Source organism: Vanellus vanellus (genome assembly GCF_965231255.1).
Source record: "Vanellus vanellus genome assembly, chromosome: 11".
Taxonomy (NCBI): Eukaryota; Metazoa; Chordata; class Aves; order Charadriiformes; family Charadriidae; genus Vanellus; species Vanellus vanellus.
In genome coordinates, this window is record NC_138916.1 from 13,342,113 (window position 1) to 13,367,415 (window position 25,303).

The 25,303-nt window shown below is 35.1% G+C and overlaps 1 protein-coding gene across 1 annotated transcript in view; it reads left to right on the plus strand.

Annotated features, from left to right (window-relative positions):
* The first annotated feature begins 492 nt into the window (after positions 1-492).
* The window catches only part of FGF7 (fibroblast growth factor 7), a 29,697-nt gene continuing 4,886 nt past the window's right edge, over positions 493-25,303 (plus strand). The window contains exon 1 of the mRNA XM_082488985.1: positions 493-891. Coding sequence (XP_082345111.1) covers positions 606-891 — 286 coding nt within the window. The 5' untranslated portion in view covers positions 493-605. The remainder of the gene's footprint in view (positions 892-25,303) is intronic.

The following is a 25,303-nucleotide window of genomic DNA, read 5'->3' on the forward strand; positions in this document are numbered from 1 at the left end:
TTAGTGAATATATAGGCACAAAGTACTCAGCGGAATTTTACCATGCATGAGTAAGTAGTTCAACTGAATCAATAAGGGATTTTTGGAAGGACTTAATACTGAAGACAGAACTATGTTTACAATCAGTTTAAATGTCTGTTTATGTAAAAAGTTGTTTGAGTGATATCTATTGTATTTACATTTGCATATTTTTAAAAATCAGCTTATGTCATACATTTATGTATAGTACTTTTTAGTAGCATAATGTATCCTTGCATGTTTGTAACAATTGAGCATAAAGACTTATACATGCACCTTTTCTCGCAGATCTTTTACTTTCAGTGCCAGCAGCAAATTCAAGTAGTACAGAAGGTCATGACAACAAAGGTTTTTATAACTTGTGTCTTTAAAGGATATTCTGACTGAAGAGATATTTAAGAAGCTCTTCTATTTCGCCATTAACTATTAAGGAATAACGATCAGAATTCTAGAAGAGGGAACAATCCCATTTAAATGAATCTGTAACTCGTAAAGACAGAAGGCAGGTCGGTGACCTAAGAGCAACAGCCTACTTGAGATTTAATTTTCATTATGTTGTTCATGAACACCCAGAACACTGCACTATAATGCACAAATGGATACTGACATGGATCCTGCCAATTTTGCTCTACAGATCATACTTTTACATTATCTTTCTAATGGGCACTATATCTTTAGCTTGCAATGACATGACTCCAGAGCAAATGGCTACAAATGTGAACTGTTCCAGCCCTGAGCGACATACCAGAAGCTATGATTATATGGAAGGGGGGGATGTAAGAGTGAGAAGACTTTTCTGTCGAACTCAGTGGTATATGAGGATTGATAAACGAGGCAAAGTAAAAGGGACAAGAGAAGCAAACAACAACTACAGTAAGTAATATTTTTGCTTTTCTTATTTCTAAGTTTTTAGAAATTTACACATTATTGTTTCCTATTCCTTGTTTTATAGTAATTTCAAAAGAATTTTGTATAGTGTAATGACCATTGTATAAGACAAGTTTTCCAATTAATCCTACAGCAGGACATTTGTTATTGATTTTGAAATGCGTCACTTTAAATACTACATTGTAGATCTGCTAATGTATTAGTTTCAGCTGGTAACTATTAGCAAACAGAGAGCCTATTTTAACAAGTGAATTAAGGTTGTAAGTATGAAAACGTATAACCACAAACTCTGCTCATAAAATACTTATGAAACATTAAACCACATTTATGTAGTCCACAAACTACCTAAAAGTTTGGTGTGTTTGAGTTAACAATTAAAATGTATGCAATACTAGAAAGTTCAATGGAAAGAATTATGTAAACTCTCTTGCAAAATCTTTTAGATAGTTTGCCAAGCCAGGAACAAAATCTATTATAGTTTCTGCAGTTCATTATTACAATGATCATGATGTTGAAAAAAATACTCTCTCCCCTTTCTTCCAAAAACATGACTCATCTAGAGAGAATGGACATATTATATTTTGCAAAACTGTACCAAATACAATTTTTGAACTGGCAAAAGAACTGTTGTACTAATCTGTATTTTTCACATAAATACCTATATATCTTCCATTTACACTTGAAGGCATCGATTTCACAGTCACTGTTTTTGCCACTTTGGGATTCTTGTTATTACAAACATATTGTTTATATAGAGAATTATTGCATCTACTAGAAAAGACGTTACTTTATTAAGATACCACAGGGAAATATAAAGGATTATATTGCATATTTCAAAACAAAATTATAAGGAAAAGGGGCCAGAGACACGCTGGTCTAGTGTTTATAGTCAACTGAAAGGACAAATGTATTTCCAACAATGCTATTAAATATAGTTGCAATGTAGGTTGTACATATTACTGTGCTTTTTGCAACAGCAGCAACAAAAGAAATCAATACATCAAACTTCCAGAACTGTTAGTGTGATTCAGCTTTCAACTGAAGTCGACTGCTTATTTTCTATAAGAAGAGCACTTTTGCATGCTATGCGCCTGGCTAGTTGGCTTCATAATTTATTTCTTTACTTCATGACTACATTAAGTGCTTGGCAACTTGCGTGGTTACAACTTCATTGACTAATGTTACTGTTTCTTTTAAAATTTGTTTCCATATGTCTCCTTTCTTCCTACACTATTACGCAGTGAACACCCATATTCCTCTAAAAGACAACACATGGCCAGCAGCCAAATAAATTATTTGGTCCATATTCAAGAAGACTCCCATTGAGTTTCAGGAGGACATTGCTACAATAGAGATCCACAGGGCTAGTTCCAAAGTGAAATGTTGCTCCCATAAAAATCACTGGGAAAAACTGTTACTGACTGTTGAAATAGTTTCTTTCAAATTTTTGCAGATAAGTGAGTACCCACTGTACCAAATTTCTTCTGTTATTTACAAACACTTTAAAGAGATTATGACAGCATATAGAGCTGAATAATTATATACATTTGCCTTTTTTACGTCCACGCTGCTTAAGCAAACCCTTTGTTAGTAATTTAGCATTACTTCAGATTCAAGTAAAGGCTATCAATGGTGAGAGAGAGGTTAGCCTAAACCACGACAATGGTCTGCAGGATCCCATGCTGCTGAAGCACACTAATGACACCCTGAAACGTTCTGTAGCGAAGCCATTGGAGAATATCAGATCATCTTGTGCCAAAGCCAATCCATTTTCTTGTAGTTTTCTGTAGTGATGGTAACTAAATATTACAAATTACAGAAAGGCATCCTTGAGTTGTTTGGCCCTTACGTTTACATTGCAGTGAAAAAAAATCTGAATTCTTTTTCTGGTAAATGCAACAAGTATCAGGCAAAAAACCAATCAATACTTGAATGGTTTATCTGGTAACTGACGGGCGATATGATGAACTGTCTCCACTAAATTTAACAAAAGTATGTGGGATGTCTTCCACCATCTTAAGTTTAAGTCTCTTGCTGTAATTTATCTATTGTACACTAGGAAATAATATCTGAACGTGTTTGTTGGACAAGTAGAATAGGGAAACACAGACAAGGACTGCAAAAATGTAAACGTTGATAACTTAGATTTTCTGAGAAACTAAAAAAAACAGTATTGTGAAAAACTTCTTTTATGTCATACCAACAGAATATGTAAGAAGCCTTTTGAAGATGTGTTTATGGCTCTATACTAAAATATCCATAAAGAAAATAATATCACATGAGGGGGAAAAACAAAACAAAACAAAAACCCGAAAAATTCCCACCTGGACAAATACACTTTCTCTAAGAAAATATTTTTAGCATTAGAAGACTAAACAGGCTATTTTTATCCAGGGCCTCTGAAAAGCATCATTTTAAAATCACACCCATTACAAAGACGTACTAATCTGGGTGTTCAAATATTCTTGGTCTGTGATTTCTAGTTCTGAGAGTTACTAAAAGGTAAATCAGACCTGTTTCTCAGGATGGAATTCCAGAACAGTTGCAGCCAAATTAATCAATGGGTACGAAAAGTGCTTCTCCGAGATGCAGCTTCTTATTTTATACTAATTTTCCACTTACATAATAAATAAAAGGAATCTTTTTCCCCTTTGAATCACTACCATGTGCAACTAAAATGAAAACAAGAAAAGAATTCCTATTTTAAGCTATCATAACTCAGCTTCATAAAGGCAGCTGCATTGACAGTTTTGCAGACAGAGTCAACTACTTGTTTTCAGTCCGTGAACTGTGAAGCGTGAATAATGTGAAGAGCAATCTTCACATTGAGAAGTATCTGTAGAATGATAACTTCATCATAACTTTGGCAAGTGCCAAAATTCACAGAGCTTCTCTCATCAGTTGAGACGATAAATGTAAGAATGCCAAGACCGTTAGGAATGAGGGTCTTTGTATTTCAAACTTCTCTGGTAAATTACAGAAGAAAATATATATACACATCCTCTGAAAGTAACAGCAAAAATGTTAAAATTTCCTAAGATTTCGATTCAAAAGCCACTGTATTAAGTGTATGTGGGCTGAAATTCCATGACAAAATTAAATACTGAACCAAATCCTCATTCACCAATTGTAATTAGTCTGTGTTTACCCTTCACTTGTTTCTAAACGCCTTAGAAGTTACCTGCTTAGTCCAAGAAAAACGTGTGTACTGTTCCAGTGAAAGCAAATTGTTGAATCCTGTTTACAACTGTGAGGAGTTTGTTACGTACCCAAAGAATATTATTCTGTGCACATTTCTGAAAGCAGTAGAGCCTTCTGGTGGACATAGAGGTGATAACTCAAGAGTAAACTAAGCGAATCAGGGGACAGTGATCTCCACTGAGCAGAGGAAATCACTGTGCACCTGACAGCTTTGCTTTCATTGTTAAAACTAAAAGGCAGAGTGAGAACTGACGGTCACATATTGAAAAACTAAAGCAAGAATTAGGAAGCAGCCAAGAGATGAGGTCACCCAGAAAAATCTGTCATTATTCATAAAAAATTTTCTCCTTGACAATTACTTCTTATACCTTGTCTAAGCTCAATTATATATAAACTATATATATATAAACTATATAGTTGGAAATAAATTTTCTATCTTGTTCATCTAAAACAATCTAAGTGGGCACATAAAGCAGACTTTTTGAATTTGCTATTGTAAAAAGTGAGAGTGACTGAACAAATCTTGGAGATAATATGGCAATTTGTTAACTCTTTATCTTTGATAGAAAATAAATCTCTCCTCATTACTGCTTAATCCTTCTTTCATTTCAGTTTCTGTTTATGAATTTTGCCAGATTTTATTTGATTTTCTTCAGAAAAAAAGGCAGCAAAAATCAGAGTTTATTTTGACTCTATCCAAGAGGATTTACAACTACGACTGGATGATGCTTTAGGACTTTCCACGCTCTGTTGCCTTTGGAATCTCATTTTAAAGACTTCAAAGGGTCTCTTAGTTACTAAAAAAGCCTTCCTGGAACCTGAATCCTAAGATGTCTGATCCTATCATATTCTGTGCATGCTCGAAACCCAGAAAATGCCTATTTCCTCTTCTTTTCAGTGGATAAAGCCAACAACAAAAAAGAAAAGAAAAGAAAAGGATAGCCTAGTGAGATCTTGACACAAAACGGCTGAAATCTTGATTAAAATTTGTTTCTTGGAAAACAACTATTTTGATCAAAATCCAACAAGTCATAGTTTTTAGCAATATTAAGTGAACTCCTAATCAGTTTTGTTCAGACCTAACCACTAACTGATGACAAAATACACTTTATATGCACCTTAGTGGTTAAATACTCAAACTTGCTTAGTAATCAAAATTATTTCCAATAGTATTTTATATATGCTTCTCAGGGTAAATCAAATATTGGACTATGTATGCTGTGCCACTATATAAATTTTATTTCTGTTGCTTAAATACATATTACATAGAGTAGTAAGAAGATTCAGTATCTAAAAATCAGGTATTTCAAGGCAGATATTGATGTACCGGATTCAGTTAAGGGTTATGTATTCAACCAAACAGAAAGTTTGTCTTTGCAATTGCATTCTTGATTTTTCAAGTGGTTGTCGGTTCAACCAGTATGTTGATGTCAGGAGAAGACAAACCTTCACTAATGTGAAAGTGCTTTTGCTTCACGTTAGTACTCTGCTAATCTTCTAAGTTATAACAAAAAGAGATTTAATTTGCACGGCAATATATGTGCATCCTCTCAAAACTTATCCTACGGTGCCAAGGATGACATTCTCTCCTACAGTGATTAACCAGATCTAAATATAACAGATTTTCCTGCTCCCTCTCTAGCTCTTTGTCTAGTACTGGTGGTAGATACCACCCCCTAAGTTTCAACCAGCAGAAGAGACTCTATACCTATACCTTAGCCTACACCTTATCACAAATCCCAGCTTTTCACCATCAACTGCTGCTGAAGATAGGTTTTAGCAAAGATGCAGATAACAGAAGCAGCTGAGTTATGCCTGTCTTACAGCTTCTATTGACTTTTCAATAAGAGTACCCTTTGGGGGAAGCGAGAAGAAAGGAGCGAGTAAAGTCTTGAACCATTGCAACAAGAGTCTTCAGATCTCATGCATCAATGTCCAGATCCGTGACCAACTGACACAGTATGACAGAGGTGCCACAAAACACAATTAAAATTGTTCATCACTTCTCAGTTTACCTCCCCAATCTTCATCACCTTGTCTATTCTGTGGTATTTACCAGCTGAAAAACATGTGTAAAGTCAGAATGGTAGCAGTTTATATTCACTTTCTTCTCGCTCTGAACACAAAGCGATTGCATAAGCTCTGTGAGGGGGGAACCAAACCTCTGGGCTTAGGCACAGGCAGCAGCTTCACAAGTCAACGTACACCAACAGGGCTACACCTGCCTCTGTGTGCTTCAGAACTGGGGTATGGGCAGTGAAAAATATCTAAGCTGAATCTATACGCATTGTGCTTAAACCGCTTCATTTGACCTTGACACACCTTTGTAATTCAGCTGTGACTGGGCAGTTTTTCTGACTCTCTCAATGTTGAGATTTATCAGAAATGAGTCATGTTACATTTTTATGGAACCATCAATCAAGTTTAGCAGCTGACTGCAGAAGCAGTTACAGGATACATTTAGAGTGATAAATTGCAGCCCCTTCTCCCCCACAGCTTTTTTCCCCCCACTGTTTACAATTTCTGAATGTACAAAAAATTCAGTATTGTATCATTAAGCATGTTATTGCTCCATCCTGAAGAAAATGTGCTGAAGTGGCCCTGACCTGAGACTCAAGAGACTTGAGGCTAATCCAAACTTTTAAGCAACTTCTTACAGACTTTGGGAAAATTCTTCAAACTCGCTGTGCCTCAATGAGAAAGAATTATTCACCTCTGTGTAAAAAGCTGTAAAAGTTACTAGTGAAAAAACTTCCAAACCTATGAAATAATTGTGTGTCAATGTTATAGATATTAAATAGTTTTATTATAGAATATTAATTAAAATAAATGAAGTCAGTAGCTAGACAGAAAAATACAGAGCTCAGATGAATCTTAAGCAAGCAATTTACCATACAGGCAAATAGAATTTGGCCGAAAATTTAATTCCTTATACAGTCAGTCTTGCAAAACAAAACCAAAATCCAGATACCTCCCTTCACAGCTTCCAGCTTTCTGTATTGTTTGAGTATCTGAAAGTGATTTTTTTTAGATTTCTAGGATCCCAGAATACAGAACAAAGCTGCTTTTCCCCTCCATCTTCCTTAAAGCTCAGGAAGATCAAGACACCCTAAAGCCTATAATTATACTGTTCCACACAACAAGATGTATCAACTAGTAGTATATTTTGGAACACTTTCCTCATCAAAACAGAATAAGCTTAGGCCAATGAAGGCTGTTACTCTTCTTGGGTGGCACATTGCTTTCATTGCATAATTGACTGTCTATGACTATATTTGGCAACTGTATTTCAATTGTCTTCTTTGACCTTTGACTTTATTTTTAATTTTTAATTCTGGATATGAGCTGACAGAAAGGTCAAGTTAGCCTTCTGGTGTATGTAGTTTAGAAACATTATTAAAAAAAGTTAACAGTGAAAATTCCTATGGCAATAACATAATAGAGGTTAACAATCATAGCACTGACTTGTCACACTTTAAAACTTTCATAACACATGACATCATTTATACAAATGGAAAAAATTCTTTGTAACAATTGGTGCTGAAAAGTTGGAAGTGGATATTCACAGATGTGGCCCACAACTTCATGAAAACACACCAAAAAAGCAATAAAAATACCAATGCAATCAATACGCTCTCTTGACTGTTATTTAGCTTTTGAAACAAAGAACAAAATGAGGATTAAATTGGAACATTTTTGTTGGTGTTTTTTTTTTTTACAGTATGCACACACTGCCTATGACGTGAATCTAGTACCTGCACAGCTTATCAACAGAAAACTACAATATTCTAAACAGGCCGAATCAGATGATCAGACAGGTAAAGCCAGGTTAACATCAGCAAAGCTGTGTCAATTTATTCCAACTGAGCATTTGCTCTTTTAAAGTTATAGTGTGATCTGACAATTCAAAAACAGGATGAAATGATTAAAAAGTCTAGATATTCAGTTAAAAACACTGAAATTTTCCTTCAGCATGCAATCTTTCAAATTTAAGCATAGTCAGAACAATGATAGCTCAACGCAAAACCATAAACAGAACCACAGAAAACTCAAGCATTTCATAGCATTTATAACCACAATAACTTCAACAGGAAGTAAAAAACACTGCTCATCTCCATCACTTCAATCAAAACACTTTTTGAAAATCCTTATTACCTGTGGGGTTTTTTGAAGGAGTTTCCTAGCGTTAGTACTTCAACCTTTGACAGCATACATGCCGCACTTTACTTCCATTTTTGGTAAGCTGGCTTGCTTTCTTTTAAACGTGTTAATACACACTGGCAGGTGCTATAGACTATATGAAGCAGCTGATCAGACTTGTCCTTGGCCATTTTCATACCTTGGAATTTTGATATTTGTCTAACTAGAAGGTAATGTATTTCAAAACAGAAGAAACCCCACCTGCTAACAAGAAGCATATTTTCATTACTAACCTGTGCTAATTTCATAAGATTTTATTATGACCTTTAAATGTCAAGGGGGATTTGATATTTCAATCAGAAGTAACTGTTTAGAGGAAAGAAAAATGGCAAATAAAGAACTTGAAAGACAGAAATTATTGTAGATAAACATACGTCTAGACATACATCTAGAGCTGAAGATATTAGGGGGGAAAAAAAACAATCATAATCAACAACAAATTTTGAAAAGTTTGCACGTGAACTTGTGCTGAAGTTCCAGAGCTGCTCAGGTGAACTGGTGCCATAGTTCTGTGGGCTGTTAGTGCGCACAGCTGTAAGCAATGTAGTGGCAAACCTGAAGTTTTAGATGCATGCCAGGTGTGCGGAAACGCTCACTACAAGAGCCTTCTGGCTTCTTGCATAACACATGCACAACACTGCATTAATGATGAAAGATTTGCCCTTGGAGTGGTCTATGTGAACTCTAAGGGTGGCAATGTTCAGGCTCTCTAGCTAGCCACTAAGCAGATGGATTTGGGAGAAAATGTGGATGTAGCTAAGTCAAGGGAAGAAGGCAGCAGAGTGGGGAACAGACTGATTCCATCTAGTGCTCATGTAGCTCCTGCAGCAAAGACCTTGTGAAAACAAGAGTTGTACTCCCTGAAAGAAACTCTGAAGTAAAATAGAAAGGATAACTGAATCCCCGAGTGTGCAGCCAGTACTAGTACAATTGGAAAGTGCAACTTGCACCAGCAAAAGCAACTTCAATTCCACCTGCTTATTTATTTCCTTTGGAATTGCCTATGCAGCTTAGGGACTGCACATAATGTGCCGGATGACACAAAGAAATCCAAGCAATTCTTGAGTGCTTATTGGTGAGATTTTACAAGGATTTAGGGAAGTAGCTATGTAAATCCAGCACATAACGACTCAAATAATGAGACTTGCTTGCTAGGGCCACCTTGCAACAAGAGACAGATTTACAGTGTGGGAGAGGTCAGTACAAGATCTTCCTCTGCAGCAGTTCTTTATGTTTGCTTACGAGGGGAAACCGCACCTGAGAAGCCTTGAAGTCATCACAGCCATGTAACTTTCCAATGGTACAGCAAAAAAACTGTAATACTACCTTTACATAAGGACCAGGACAAATACCTGTGCCCAACATGAGATTCATCCAAGTTGAATTCCCCACCCAGCACTGGTGCTTGCATTAGTTTAGCACCATCTTACCAATACTGTGCTAAAACATAGTACAAAAAGAAATCTCTGCCATGCACTAAGCCCATGTCTGACAACTGCAAGCATGACAAATATTCAAAGAGTACTCTGCCTACAAATGTTGTTACTAATCAAAAACTAAATTGGATGCAAATTCAAGAGGCTAACTAACTGGTGACAAAAAGCCAGTCTTCCAACTAAAGTAAGCTCCATTCTTCTAACTGAACCTTTTACATTTTTTACTGAGTGTGGAGATTCTGGTCAGTGTTTCCAACAAAGACTGAAAACCAAAACCAAAGAAAAAGGTACATAATTTCCAGGGCAAGCAAATTCTTCTTTAGAGCACTCTAAAATACTGTATACAAGTCACAAAAAAAGAAAGAAACTTTCTTATACCTTATGTCCAAATTACAATTCCAAAAACCCGCTCAGGAAACAAATACTACCACCTACCTCATCAGGTAAGAGACAACATAAGAAACACAGAGAGCCTGTAAGGAACCCTCCTTTCCTGCTGCTGGCCAGCTACAAGGGGCTGGCCGTGCCCTCCTTCCTCCTGCTTACGACTGCAATCAACTACACAGCTGGTTTAGGCTCTCGCTCTTTTCCACCCTGCCACCCCTGCAGTGCTAGTACTATGTTTTAGAGTGCTGAGCATTCTGCTGAGCATCTGTTTCAGCAATCATGAAGGAAATTTTCTTAGTAAGGCTGTCAAAGACAAACAGTCTGGCCTGTTTCCTACCTTACTAACAGTGTAACAGACACATATTTGGGTGAATTGACATTGGAGTTTTTAGTTAATATTTATTACTTCAAAGGAAACCAAATGTTACATGACTTTTGAGAGTAGCCTTAGGAGAATCTGCTGAAATTATAAAGTAAATGGCAAGAGTCCTAGGTCACTTATACAGGTCCCTTTAAATGACTCTTAAGTTGAGCAATGAAAATAATACAGCTATTAATAAAACAATTCTTTTAAAATTATTATACACCAACCCCAATCAGAATGTTCAAATTAGCAAACCAGTGCTCCAGCTACTGGATTATAAATACCAAACTAATATTACTTAATATACTTTCATTTCTGACTGCAACTTTGTGTGACTTGGGGAATTCAGTCTATATTACTAAACATAACGGTCATGCAATAAAATTAAAGAAAAAAAAAAGATTACCACATCTTTCTAGGAAACTATTACCACATTTTTCAAGGAAATCACACACTGCTAATTTTTTTAGCTAAGTAATCCGGTGTTTTGAATTTGAATTCATCTATTTTAATCATATTGTTCTAGGACACGATCTGAATGATTTAGTGAGACTTTCTGAAATGGCACTTTCTTCCAGAAGGAGCACTGGAAGCAAAACCAGTCTATACCAAAATCATAAAACTAGCACTAGACCAAACTAGACCAAAAGCAGAATTTTTCAGGTGATTCATAACAGATGAGTTATAAACCCCCTAATTTAGTAAGGTGGTGAATCACAGCCTAGCTCTGATCCAACTAGATTATTTAAGAGGACATGATGAGTTTCAATGGGTATATCATTTAAGTAGAAAATGATGTAGTGATAGAAGATATATTTATCATAATTATTGTGAGAAATTATTGCATAGATTATTCAGAACTGTTTAACATGTGGAATGTAATAAATACCTATCTTTGCCCAAATAATACTAAATACTAATCCCACTTTTTCTTCTTACGTAACAAAGTACTTCATAAACACAAGTAGGCGTTCTGTACATTGTTCTTTTCAGATAGGATCTGTAGACATCCCAGAGACAATTTTCTAAAAGTGCTGACAAGTACCCAAGGGACATTTTAAGTTACATTTCAAAAAGCAATACTTAGGCCTAAACCCCATAGCGTATATATGGTACTTACATTTCTAAATCACTTCAGATATTTTCAAAAATGTGCAAGTAGCCACTGTTATGCAACTGTGTGAGTCAAAATAAATAACAGAACCCATATTTCCTAACTTTCTGCTAATCACTTGCAAGTGATCATATTGTATCCATAAGATAGACATTTTTTTTTTTTTCCTGCTAAGGCTAAATTAAAATGTATGACTGTCATTCCAGAAGTCTTTTTTCCCTTTCTCCATTTTCACATTAGCTGTTCACTTTTTTCCTGTCTGTGATACCATTTTGTTTGGGGTATCCTTATCCGTATATGAGAATATTTAACAAGCATTAGTTTTGTTCAAATTGCACATGAAAATAATCACGCTTATTTCCCCAAACAATTAACTACGTGAATTCCAAAACTAGCATGTATCCTAACCCCACTGTGGGCGATGCAGGATGTTTCTGCCTGTATACAGCACTGTAAATATTGAAGATTTTGGATCACAACTTATTATATTGTCTTCTTGTTTGTACTTCAACAATGCAGTCGTGGGTACTTTCAGTTGAACTCAGCTTAGCAAAATAGAATTGCTAGTTACAGCTCCTGTTTCATGATTTTACTCTTTTCCGGCTCCAGACCCATCACAGTGGGATGGTTTCTTTCTTTGTTTTCCCCATAGCAGCTAGCTGGCAGCTGCATCCCAAACCAGCCTCTGTTAGCGGATCCCTAAAGAATTATATATATATATATATATATATATATATATATACATATATATATATAATCTATTGTAATCATATGTGCTGCAATTTACCTCACAGGTGGTATTGTTCAAAAAAGCCTGATTTGAGCTCAGACTGTGCCATATTTATTTAATTAACAGATTTCCACATGAAAAAAAAAATTTCCTTCTCTGTGTGCATGGTATTTGATTGAAATACATTTTCAACAACACGGAGATGTAATCAACAGGAGAAAGTAATCGAGAAATACAGTATTAGCTCTTTTCAACATACAGTCAAAATATGACTGTCCTATTCATACTGACTTACTGATGAACTATAGAGAACTATCACTAATAGGCTAAATAGTTGCTGTTGAAAGTAAAAAATATTGCACAGCTGTGGAGGAGTTAAGTTACTGACTAGTGGAAAAGCTATCTAACCCTGTGATTCATTAGGAAAAGTTTGCTCAAGAGTTGAAAGACCCATATTAGGAAAGAGAAAAATATATGCCATTTGTAAAAGTCTGGCTCTACTGAAATCAGTAAGAATTTTGTTGCTGATGCCTACCAATGGCTTGAGGAGTCAATTTTAAAAGATGCCAAATAATAACTATTGCTTCTGCAAATCTGTGTGCTTTTACTTTAAGATATGGTTTCATAACATTGGTAATACAGACTGGGCATAAAGAAAAATTAAGTTCCTGTTCCACCATTAATCCCTTCCTGAACTTCAAGTCAGAATGATTTATCTGTATCTTACCAACATGTATCTAGGAGTAAAGTTGCGATCTCTATTTACTCTACTCAAGATACAGGCTTAAGAGCACAATACACCAGAATATACCCAATTTAGGGTATTCAACTTGAAAAACAGTTAGCTATTCCTTTTCAAATATATGTGCAAATTTTATATTTCTGTATGAAAGATACAAATAGAAGTTTATTCTAAGTTTTTTTGAGCTATATTAAAACCACAGATCCACATTTCTATACGGAGTAGAAACTGATTGCATCATTTGTAGTGAATACATATTTAATAGTTTAAATATAATCTATTTTTGTAACATTTTTTCTACCATATAACATTTGCATTCATGTATGAATCAAGAATACCTTAAGAGTCTTGAAGGAATTAAGGTGGCACAAAAAGACCAAGCTAAGAACAGGAGAAACACTTTGTTTCGTTTTGTGTGGTAAAAAACAATTGTCTTCTCAGTCAACTTTAGTACTTTTTCTCCAGCTCCTTGCTGCAATACAGCTGAAGTCACGAACATTTTACACAAAGACAGAAAGAGTTTCTTCACCACTTTAAGTGCTTGGAATAGCCATAATTGTTTCAGTCAGAGCAAAAAGCATAGCAAATTCTTTACCAAGAAGAGGGGCTTTGTATATATTTTAGAAAGTACCACTATGAGTACAGCCAAGCTCTGTGCTGTTGCAACTTCAGGGTCTTCAAGGCAGTTCTAAAATTTCCTGCTGAGTTCAATGTTACACAGTAACTTTTCTTTTACTTTTATGCTTCAAACACTAGGGGAAAACAGTACCATAAGGAGTAGAAATTATCATAAATACAATGCAGAATCAAAAAAGGCAGGCAAACTGAGTCTGCTGATAACAAAATTATGCAAGCTTAATGCAAATCCTTCACAAAATCAAAATGTAAGAGCTGCAAACCCTTTATTTGCACATACAGCTTGTGCTACCCAGCCCATAGTCTAATATTAAAAACCTTTATCTGAGTCTCTAGCCCTGAGAACCCATGGAAGAAATCTCTACCACGTTACTCTGCATCCTTACAGGGAACATTTTACTCTTCCTTGCTCGAACAAGGTCCTTGTTTAAAGCCCATTAGCCGAAATGCATGTTTTAAAACATCTACAAATCATAGATCAGCTGTTTTGCAGATTTTAAGGGGTCCATATATTCTGCTACAGTTTGCTTACGTATTACCTCTGTGGAGCTCATCAAAACGTCATGACACCAATGCATATAAAAATCAAAAGAATTATGTGAACTGTAGCAGAGAAATTGAAAAGTGAAGCATTCCCAAAGGCCCCTGTCTGAAGCTGTTATCAAATGCTTGAGTGGTATGAAATCTTCCGTTCGTCTCAAGATCAAGAGAAAAGTACGTCTTTATGGTTACGCCAGTGCACTGCACTGTAGCCTATCAAAGAGGTTGTTCGATCATTGTCAGAGATGGAAATTTGGGATTCTGCCAATATAATAATATGGCTGCCAGGATGGATCTGAATTTAAGATATCAAATCCCTTCGCAGGCTGGTCACAGGTAACGTTATTATAAACAGTCACCATATAGTGATATAGTAGTACCCGTGTGCCCTGAGAGCCAAGAAAACCACTGCCGTTTACAGGCACAGGAGAGCTCACATCCTTCCTTCTGCAGTCCAGGGCCACAAGAAACTTTCCTTAGTTGGTAAAGAAAGTGAAGTAATCTCTATCACATTTTAAACACTTTCCTCTGGTTAATTGAGAGATGACTGTTAGGGCATACCGATTTTACTAACGGTTCTAAATTTAGGTTAATTGGTTTAGGGCAATTTCTGTCAAAACGTTTAAAGAATCTTTTTTAAGATACTTGAGCTGCTAAGTCACTAAGGGCTAGGTTTTTAAGAATGTTTCAGTAACTAAAGGTGGAGTTAAGCAGCATTCGATATATATGAAAATCCTTTGTTTAAACCAGCCTGTAGGTGGGGTTATTGGTGATAGGAACAGTGCGTAACAACCCAAGGCCGCTTTCTAACTTCATCGTTTCCCTTTTGTATATCCCCTTTATATATCTTTAGCTCATATAAACAATGATAATTTAATTGAAATAAACATAACTGCACCAATTCACACATGGGGATATGAAAATAAGAACAGCAACAATGGGAAACTGGGTTGTGTACAAACCAATAACACATAATAAAAATGTGTCAAAGTTAATAAAAAAGTTTAAAGAAACTTCTCATATAATTTGGCTAATCCTATGCTCTGTTAACTGTTCAGTACCGTTATCTCTATTCCATGACTTTTTACATTTTAGCTATGACTGATAAATTCTCTTCAGAAGATAGAACATCGTATTGTTCTATCACAACACACTGGAATGTGTGGAACCCTTAGTTCTAGAGTCCTCCTTTTCTACTTTTAGGGTACAAGTAACTTTCACTAAAAAGGTAGGATGCTACCTCTGCGTAACACTTGAGAAAAGCAAAGCACAGAATGGCTGTGGACTCTAGAAAATATTTCCACGACACTAGTTACAATAGTTTTCTCACTGACTTCCTGATATTACAGTCATGGGCAAACCTAAGTGCGTGCAACAATATTTGTATCATCAGACTCAAAATCATGAGCACCTGATTTCCTCTACATCCTAGTGTTTGAAGTCAAAACTGAACACCCCCTCCAATTTTAAAATTGGATAATTCAGCTGTATTTATAAAGGCAGATTAAAAATCACACAAATAAATACAAAATAAAAGAGAAATTTGGCTACAACTCCCATAGTATATTTGCTCTGGTAATAGCAATTGGTCCTGAATCAGAGGAACAAGTTTCTCCACAGCTGCTGATGCTGCTGTTTTTCTGTTTGGATATGGAATTGCAACGCTAGAAGACGACTAAAAATTAACTGGATGACAGCAACAAATTTATAAATGTCTGATCATGTAAACAGAGAGGTTTCAAAGTGTTGCCTGTGTGTAATGGCAAATATTCTATTAATTTCCCTAAAGTCAGGCTTTTATCTTAGATAAAATTTTTAGGCAAAATTAAGACAAGGAATTATTAAGCTGTTTGAAAAAAAAAAAAAAGATTGTTGGATAATTGACATGCATTTTGATCCCTATACTGAGCAAGACAGAGGAAATATCAGGTACAAAATTCGCAATTTATTTATCAGAATTGAATTAAATTATTAGATTGGTTTTTATTTCGAGGGTTTTTTCATTTTCTCCTGCTATTAGTTTATATTTCAGTGTTTGGTCTGATACAGATTTTGAAAGTTCAACTAAATCTGAATTATTTGTCGGCAGCAAACCAGAACAATTTGAGAGACCATATTATATAAATATATGTCCAGTAGTGTTTTGAAGGCAGAAAGAGTAAGCCAGATGGTTTCTATCAATTCCCAGTCTGTGGTGCAGCAAGAGGTTAGTATGATTTTCTTAGCAGCTTCTTGCATTTTGTACCTTGAAAGGAATTACGCACTGCCTGCTTGTGTTCTTGTAGACGCTGTAATTGATATATTTAGATGTCTGACTTCAGCTCTTCCTGCACCAAGTAGCAGATCTGATTTGGAAATTGAACTGAAACGTATTCAGTTGTGTAGTGCTTGCCCTACATTTAACGTAACTACTTAGAGTGGGAAAAGATGTCTATATCTCTTGCAATAAGGGTTCAAGTGTTTATGAATGAAATGCTCTCTTAACTGTGTGAAACAAAATTTTACTGTCCAAAATTTCAAACCATTTAAAACTATTTGCTCCTATGCCAGAGGCCTCCAAGCATACGTTCAAGCTCCAGAATGCTGCAGCCATCTTCTTTCTTATGTATCTACTTTTTGAATTTTACTTACTTTAAATGATTTGGTTATTAGCTACATCTGGGAACATTTTCACTATTAAAAATGCATTTTACTGTACATTTAAACTGATAATACAGTTTTCAGCACCATGAATGTCATTATGGTCATTCTATGAGAATTTAATAATAGATCTTAGTAATATTTGTCAGCAATGTATAATTCTAATTTATCCTGAGAGAACAGGAAGGCAGTTCTTAGATTCAGTTTGTCTCCAGAATATGGCTGTGCTACTCCTTCTGTCGAGCCTGTTTCAGGGACCAGAAAAGCTGCCACAGGAATGGCTGGAGACAGTACAATATGCAGAACAAAACAGCTAGACCTTGAAGGGCAAGCAACGCTTCACATAAAAAAGAACAGGTTCTGTCTCAGCTGTATTTTTGCCCCCTTTGAGTGAGTAAGTCCAGCACACAGTGCCATCTTCTATTTATGCCATCTTTGCAGCTGCCTGCAGCCAACTGATACAGGTGATAAGCCATAATAGCACATGAAATGCACCTGGAATTGAAGTTCTTCAGAACACAATTCAGATAACGAATCATTCAATTTCTCATACAATTAAAAGGTATGTGAATATGCACTCCTCTTTTCCCTAGAAAAACAGAAAAGTCTTGCATAGAAATGACATGACTAATTTTATGTCAACTATGCTCACTAATTCTACCCAGGAAAGGGGGGAGGAAATGTAACCAGCAATGATGCTGGGGCAAAACACCAAGACGGCAGTTCTTTACTAGATGAAAACACAAAATAGCATAGAAACAAATATTAAAGAACAAATTAATTTATTTAAAGACTTTTGCATTACGGAAGAATTTGGAGAGACGGAGGCTCTGGTCCCATGTGGAATTTTCCAAGTTTCAGATAATCAAAATAGCTGTAGGCACTGAAACTCTATATTTGGGAAGCTTTGCACCACTAAATAGATGTATCTCATTTTGCTGTAAAAAGGTTTATTAGCAGCCTTTTACATTTACTCTGGCTATTTTGCAGCTAGATTCTAAAAGTCTGCAAAGCTTGACAAGATAATTTATTCTAGTGAAACTGGCACAAAAGATTTAAATACTAGAAATACCCTTCATCTGAGCTGTAGAGAAAGCATTTGTTGCACAAGTTTAGCTCTAAACTATTAAATCCTTAATTTTCTTACTGCTTGGAAACAATTAGATTTTGAAAACAGTCATTCCACCCTTTTTTTCCATTTTTAATATCTGTAAATTATTAATGCTGTAATAAGAGAGTACTTTTTCAGACTAAGGATTAAGACTTGGATTTTACATGACACTATTAATTCTAAAAAATAATATTATTTTTCATTATAACCATATGTTTAGCTCCAAGGCAATTTTTATTGGAGGGAAATGCAGTTTCCTGTAAAAATGAGAAATGACTATGTGCTGTACAAGAGGCTGATCAAGAAAATATTTATATGAAATGCACAGTGGAGATCAGCAAAGTGAAGGGTTCTAATAAGTTTAACGAGAAATACACAAGCGAACGACTGCCTGGGGCAGCACGTTATTCAGTTGTTACTATATGCTGCTATTCACGAGTCAGACTTCTAATTGAAAAGTTCCATAGTTTTACAATCTACTTCCGTGAAAAAAGTCACACCATTTTGGTTTTGAAGATCAAATCAAGAGAAATATTGGAAAGACAGGGGTCCAAAGTGCTAATGTTCCAAAGAGACATACACAGAAGGAGAGAAGGCAAGTTAGAGTCAGAATATCCTAGACCAATTCTTATTACACTACCATTTAGAACAAAGCATTTGATTTAAAAACCTGCCTAACTCACCAACATTAGCCAGAGTTAATATAAAACTGAGGCCAAACAGGTTGTACCATAAGGAAAAATACTCAGAAATTCTAAAGTATTTCTCTTCAGCAATAATTCATTGCAATATGGTCACTGAAATCCTCATCGCATTAATCAGCGGAGGTAAGCTTTACTGAGTGTTGTAAACTGATGAGCACTGCTTTACATTTATTCACTTTGAAAAGTAACTAGAAAAGTTATTATGGCTTTTAATATTTCCTACTGCAGATCAAATGTGGTAAGTTTGTAAGTAAAAAGGAAGGTGCATTTCCTAAACATCAATTGGAAAGTTCAAACCAGACTTTTCTTTTCATGCTGTGGTACCAGTAATACTTATTCAGCAGGCCAGATTACACCTTCGATGACACATGTGACACTGTGTGAATACTTTGAACAATGCAGACTTAAAGCGCAACTTAGCTTACTCCTTCCTTTTCTGTCATAAAGGTAAACACCCACAAGTCCAAGTACACATGCAAAGAACAGATCTTGTAAGTAAAATAAGAGCATTTCTAAACAGTCATTTTAGTTCCCTGTTGTACCTTCTCTCTTCTGTTTGGTTCTCATCTTGCAATTTTTATACTATCTTCCCGGAGTAATCAAGTTAGCAGTTTCTTTCAGAAACCTTGACATGGCTCAAATTCCATAAATAACTTATCTGTCAACTGTTAAACACCACCAGGACAATGGTTTATTATACAGTTATTCTATCTAGTAATGCATGTATGAATCATTTCGTAAGATTGGCAAACAGTACAGAAATTAATGGATAATGTAATGTCAAGTAAGGAATCTTTAAAATGATCAATAAATGAAAATCCACTGAACTACAAAAATACTTTGATGGACTTCTGTTTAGCAATTAATTGACTTTTTTTTTTTTAATACAGTATGCCTACTGTTTCTGTGCCCAATGAATTGCGAAAAGTTAATTAAACATCAGCTACTTATGCTTAACCAAACATGTTCTGCACATGGATTAAATCTGATAAACAAATTCGTCTACTTGAGGATGCATGAAAAAGATGCTGCATCAAGTTCTCAAGGAATATCTCTCTATCACTAATCATGGTTCCTAAGACAACAACAATTCTTCCTGCTTGGAAATTACACATGGGACAAACCAGGAGTTTTGAGTGCTTTGAATATTTGTCCATGATATCCAGATGTCTGGCACCTCACTGAAGCAGTAGCTTCAACTGTTCTACTGAAAATCCTTGATAGATTCATTGTTTATGTGCAGATCACTTTTACAGTCACTTTCATATCTAGAGTACTTCAAATAGTCTACACATGCACAGCAAATGCACACAGAGACACAGCACAAAGCCTCTAAATAAAAGTTTTTTTAGCCTTTCATATTGGTTCATGCCATAAAAAGCAACATATTTTATATGTGTTTATGCCATGAATCCAAATTCTGAGCATCACAAGGAGAAGCAAATATATGACAGTTAAAAAAAGAAAGTGATAGTGAATGTATGTACCAGCTTGTTTTCTGTTACCATAATTAATTGTTTATTTAAACCATATCCATAGACAGAAAATTCCTGGGGTGAAACAATCTCATCTCGGCTTTGAAAACTATTATAACATATACTTGTATAACTATTTCTATTTACAAAGTTTATGAACGTAAATTCTATGAGGTACCATCTGGGAAACTCTTTCACTCTCTTGATAAGGGGAGTACTTGCAAATTCTACATTCTATCAATTTTAATTTAATAAGTTGGAAGGGTAAAAATAGAATTAAATCATATTAGAATATCTCTTAAATTAATATCTTTATTTGCAGTAAAGTTTTTACCATTAGATTTTATATTTGAGACAGAATGAGCACACAAATTGCTCTACCTAAAAATTAACTTTAAGACACATCCATTTAAAAGTATTATTAAGAATAAAAATAACTTAAGCACAAACAAATACTTCACAATATACATGCTATTTTTTTAAAACAGATAGAAAAAGGTAATGTTCCCTGAAACCAGTGACTTACAAAACTATCCAATGAAAGTATTCATTAACTTTCAGAAAACAAATACTGATAGACTCCTCTGGAAAAACATTTCAAGTGTAATAAGCCAGCTAATGAATGTATTTACTGTGCTGGCTCACCAAATGCACACACACACTTATAACACCATGAAAGTTTTCCAAAATACTGTATGATCGACCATCATGACTTGTACTTCCTTGCTTTAAGAGGCACAAAAATTAACTTATTAAATCACAGAACAGAAGAACAAATTGCATCAAATACCATTAAATGCTGTCTTGCAAGCAATGACGAGAACATTTTTCTTGGCCTTGAATCATCTGCAAAGGTCAGTAGAATTCATAATTATGTGCTCCAAATTTAATTGATTAGAAACACGAGTTAGTGAAATTTAGAAGATTTACTGTGTTTCGACTTATTCTCCATCTAAGTTTTTTCTGCTCCCTCTTTCCCTATTTGAGATTCCACATACTTTATCTTAAGACAATTCTGCCTAGGAAAGGGTGTTTCTCGCGAGTGCCTGACTGCAAGATGACTGAAAGATGTTCCTCGCGAGTGCCTGACTGCCGGTGCCAGCCTCCCTACCCCTAAAAACCAGCAACAGACTATTTTTTTCAACTTTAGTGCACAGAGAGGCCACAAGAAATAAAGTGCTGTAAATACCACACAAAATTTGGTATTGTAAAACATTTAGAATATTTTAAAAATAAGCATTAGATATATTATATCAGCTGTTTTTTAAAAAAAGGAAATAATAAGAATGTAAAACCATAACTGGCTTCTGGGCATTTGCTTTTACTTTTCTTTCCTTAAAAAACATACTTTTCCTGTTCTTCTTCTTCCCTTCTTTCCAGTATTTAGAAGACTACAGAAGTCTTCTTAGCTGTTTCTATCCTACCCTTAAACATTTTCTCATAACGTATACACCTGACAGAACAGAAAAATACTGGGATGAAATTGCTGTTGGCCTTGCTGAAAAATGTAATTGATGCCAAAATTTCTCACTGAATTAATGTCTACAAAACTCTGACACTACAAATCGAGAAGCAGTGACCAGAACCATTATGAGATAGATGCTGAGGGGATATCGGCAACTTATAAAATGTTTGGAAAAAGAACCAGCTGATGAGGGACTGAACACAACATGTAGTTTAAAACCTCTTCTGAAATCATCCTGAACAATCTTATCACCCAACATACTGGGGCTGTTCCCTCATGTGTGAAAAGATATCAAACTCGGTGGTTCTGCTCTGTCTTCTCTTCCAAAGATCCATTGGATAGAGGTTGTTACCACCTGCTGGATCTTCAGTAATATGTTGCACTTACTGGTTTCCTTACAGCTCTCAGAAGAATTGCAATTGCTCTTTCAGCCTCTTGGCTGCAAAATTATTAAAGACAAAATGCCCCAGTTTTGCTAAATCACAGGGCTCTCACTTCTCTGTTATAGATAGGCTATTGTTATTTGAGGGCAAACACAAAGACAATCTGCCTATTCAGCTATGGCTGCATACAGTTAGAAATTAGTAAACAGATTGTGTAGCGAAGATTTACTAAAACAAATAAAATGTCACAGTATTATTGTGTTGTAAAATCAAAAAAAGACTAACAAATAAAAAGAAGATTAATATGTTAATGTGAAAATATTAATTAAATCAGAAAAAGATACTTAATATCTGGTGATTAAAAACAAAATTATCAAATACCACTTGCCAGGAAAGAATTATCTCACATGAGAATGCTCAATTTTGTACCAATAATGTAGCTAAATGCCAATTCTTCTACATAAATTTCCAGCCTCAGGTACTGTCCTGTCTTCTAGGCCACAGTCACGTAATATGTCCGGACATAAAAGCGTCTACTTGTAAAGTTCTGAGCAACTGTCACTCTAGACCAGAACGCCAGGAAACTCACCTCATTTATTAGGTAAATTGTCCCCCCCAAAAGATATATAATTCACCCACTAAAACTGTTGTGTCAACTAAAGGGTTGTTTTGCTGCTTTGGGTTTTCTTTTCTGCTGGATTTTATATCAACTGCCTGTTATTTAATTTGCACCAAGTGGTTAAAAAGGCTGCTGCCAGCATCCGTAGTCATCTTCTAAATAGATCCCATCTAGACTGACTGTCTTTTATGTACAGTGGACAGAATTTCAGCTCTGTAGGAAACTTAATTCACTTCAGGAATTTTAAGCTACATTTGTTACACTGACCATGCAACCATATAAAATTGTTTGGAATTTCATGCTGATTTTATAGAAATTACAGTTGTTTTCAATTTTGTATGCCCATTTTCAGTTTTTTTTCTCTTTCTGGCTTTAACCTGACCTCTTTCCCAGTTACTTCATGGTATATTCAAGTCTTCTCTTAGACCTCTTCTGAACTTTTATGTGGATGCTTTAGATAAAGTAACTGAAAAACATAGTTTACATTTTCATCTTTAAACCAAGGATATTTAAGACCTTGTTGAAGTTTGGCCTTCTGAACTTCTCGTAATGAGCATCTTACCAATTTAAGCATGTCTTTAAAGCAATTTTGAAGTTATTTAAATATTAAAAGAGTATTGAAATGAAACAATCTACATATATAAGAATTTTCTCTTTCCCATTCTAGCTTGGTGACTTTTTCCTTTTCATGAATGGAGCTTGAAAGGATTAGAACTTTTTACTTCAAAAGGAAGCACATAAGAATGGACTTGCTAATGTAAAACACTATTAGGCTGAGGCGGTTTTCTTTAGTAGAATTTCTGACTGTAGATTTTAGTTCTTTATCATTTCACTAGAGTATCTGGTGCTACATAAACTAACGCTTAGAAACTGCACAGACAAATCTCACGCGTGTGCCTGTTCAGCATTTTCCTCTATTTCTGTGTAGGGAGCTTTCTGAAAAGATTTTAGCTTACTATACATCTCCTGCCTCACTGAAGGAACTACCTTAGGGATAAAATCCTGGCTCCACTGAGGTAGCTGAAGTCTTACTATTCACTTTAATGAGGGCAGAATTTTTGGCTTTATGTATAAAACAGCCTACAAACATAACACAACATAGTAGGTTTACTTCTATTACCATTTTCTATGGATTTACCTCCTTCCAATTAATCAGTTAACAAGAATTAGCATGAACACTGAAGCTCAGCTACACAGGCTCAGAGCAGAAGAGCAATGAAACTAATCCATGTTAATTCAGTTCATGTCTTAAAGGCAGTCAAATAATGGTATACTAGAAAAAGACACTCTTTAGCTTTGTTGAGTCGCTTAACTCAGGTCAACATCCTTATAAAGCTAATCTTTAGCGCATATTATTGTTTCGTTGTTGATTTTAATACCATCAATTACTCAGAAGCAAAGTTCTTCCTGCATTTATAGAAAAATGAGATTATTGGGTTACTTTCACATACATGAAATGTTGTTCCTGGCTAGTCTTATTAAAGATATTGCAATGATACAGAATTTCAAAATGAAAGAGCAGAGGAAAAAAAAGAAGAGTTGTTTTTGGTTTGCTTTGTTTTTTAAACCAAACTAACTAAAAAGATCACATTCACAAACTTGGCTGAATGTAACAGTCACAACTGTGTAACAAACCATATACACCAAGAGCATGAGGATAACTGTATATCAGCTCAGATCCAAATTGAATTTAGCCCAACATCCTGTTGGCAAGAATTGCCAGTAGCAGATGATTACAGAAAGTAGAGAAGAAACAGGAAATATCTGTAGTTGGTCAAAATTCTGGTTGAACAGTTTTATTACCTCTTGACGCCTACTAATGGATTAGGTTCCTATCTGCAACAACACATCCTAGTGTCTATTTACCATTATGTAACTTCTCTTACAGTCATTGAGTACCAGAAACACATACAAAATAAAGAGAGATCAATATAACTATAACGTCACACAGTGTAATATAATGTGATATCCTGACTTAACAGAGATACTGAAAGAAAATGGAACAAAGAGGGAAAAATACAACTTACTTTCTCTATTTTATGGATTTATTATTTTATTCTTTAGTATATGCTTTAGGGATTTCTTGCTTTGGTGCTATAATTACAATATAAAAGCTCATTTTTATATTTAAATATAAGTTATAAAATTATAATTGGAAGAGACAGTGATTTCTATTATCCACATGTCTCTAACCTCAAAGTTTGTGTTGAGGTTTTATATATCAAGCCGAGTATTAAAAAAATAGAAAAGTCGTTTAGATGTTTTCACAGTGAGATTGTGTTGTTTATAAGTGTTAAAGATTCCATTAACTAGTTCATCAAAGAACTTGTGCTGTGAGAATTATGCAGTGCATTATAGGTGTGCATGAAAAAGCTGGTCAGCTTATAAATCTTGTATGATCAGAAGCACCTTGTAAAACACTTAAAGTACCGAAATCTCTGGCTGTATTAAATTGAATAGTACTCAAAAATCATTCTTCCTGGTCTGTGAGAGACTTCTGATATCGGGTACTAAATTTAAGCATGTGATACAACTGCAATGCTGACCCTGATAAACTAATAAATGTTCAGTGTATGACTTCTGAACCTTAATAGTCTCTTTCAATAGTTTCTGTACATAAAGGAAGACATTTTAAATTCATATATGTACG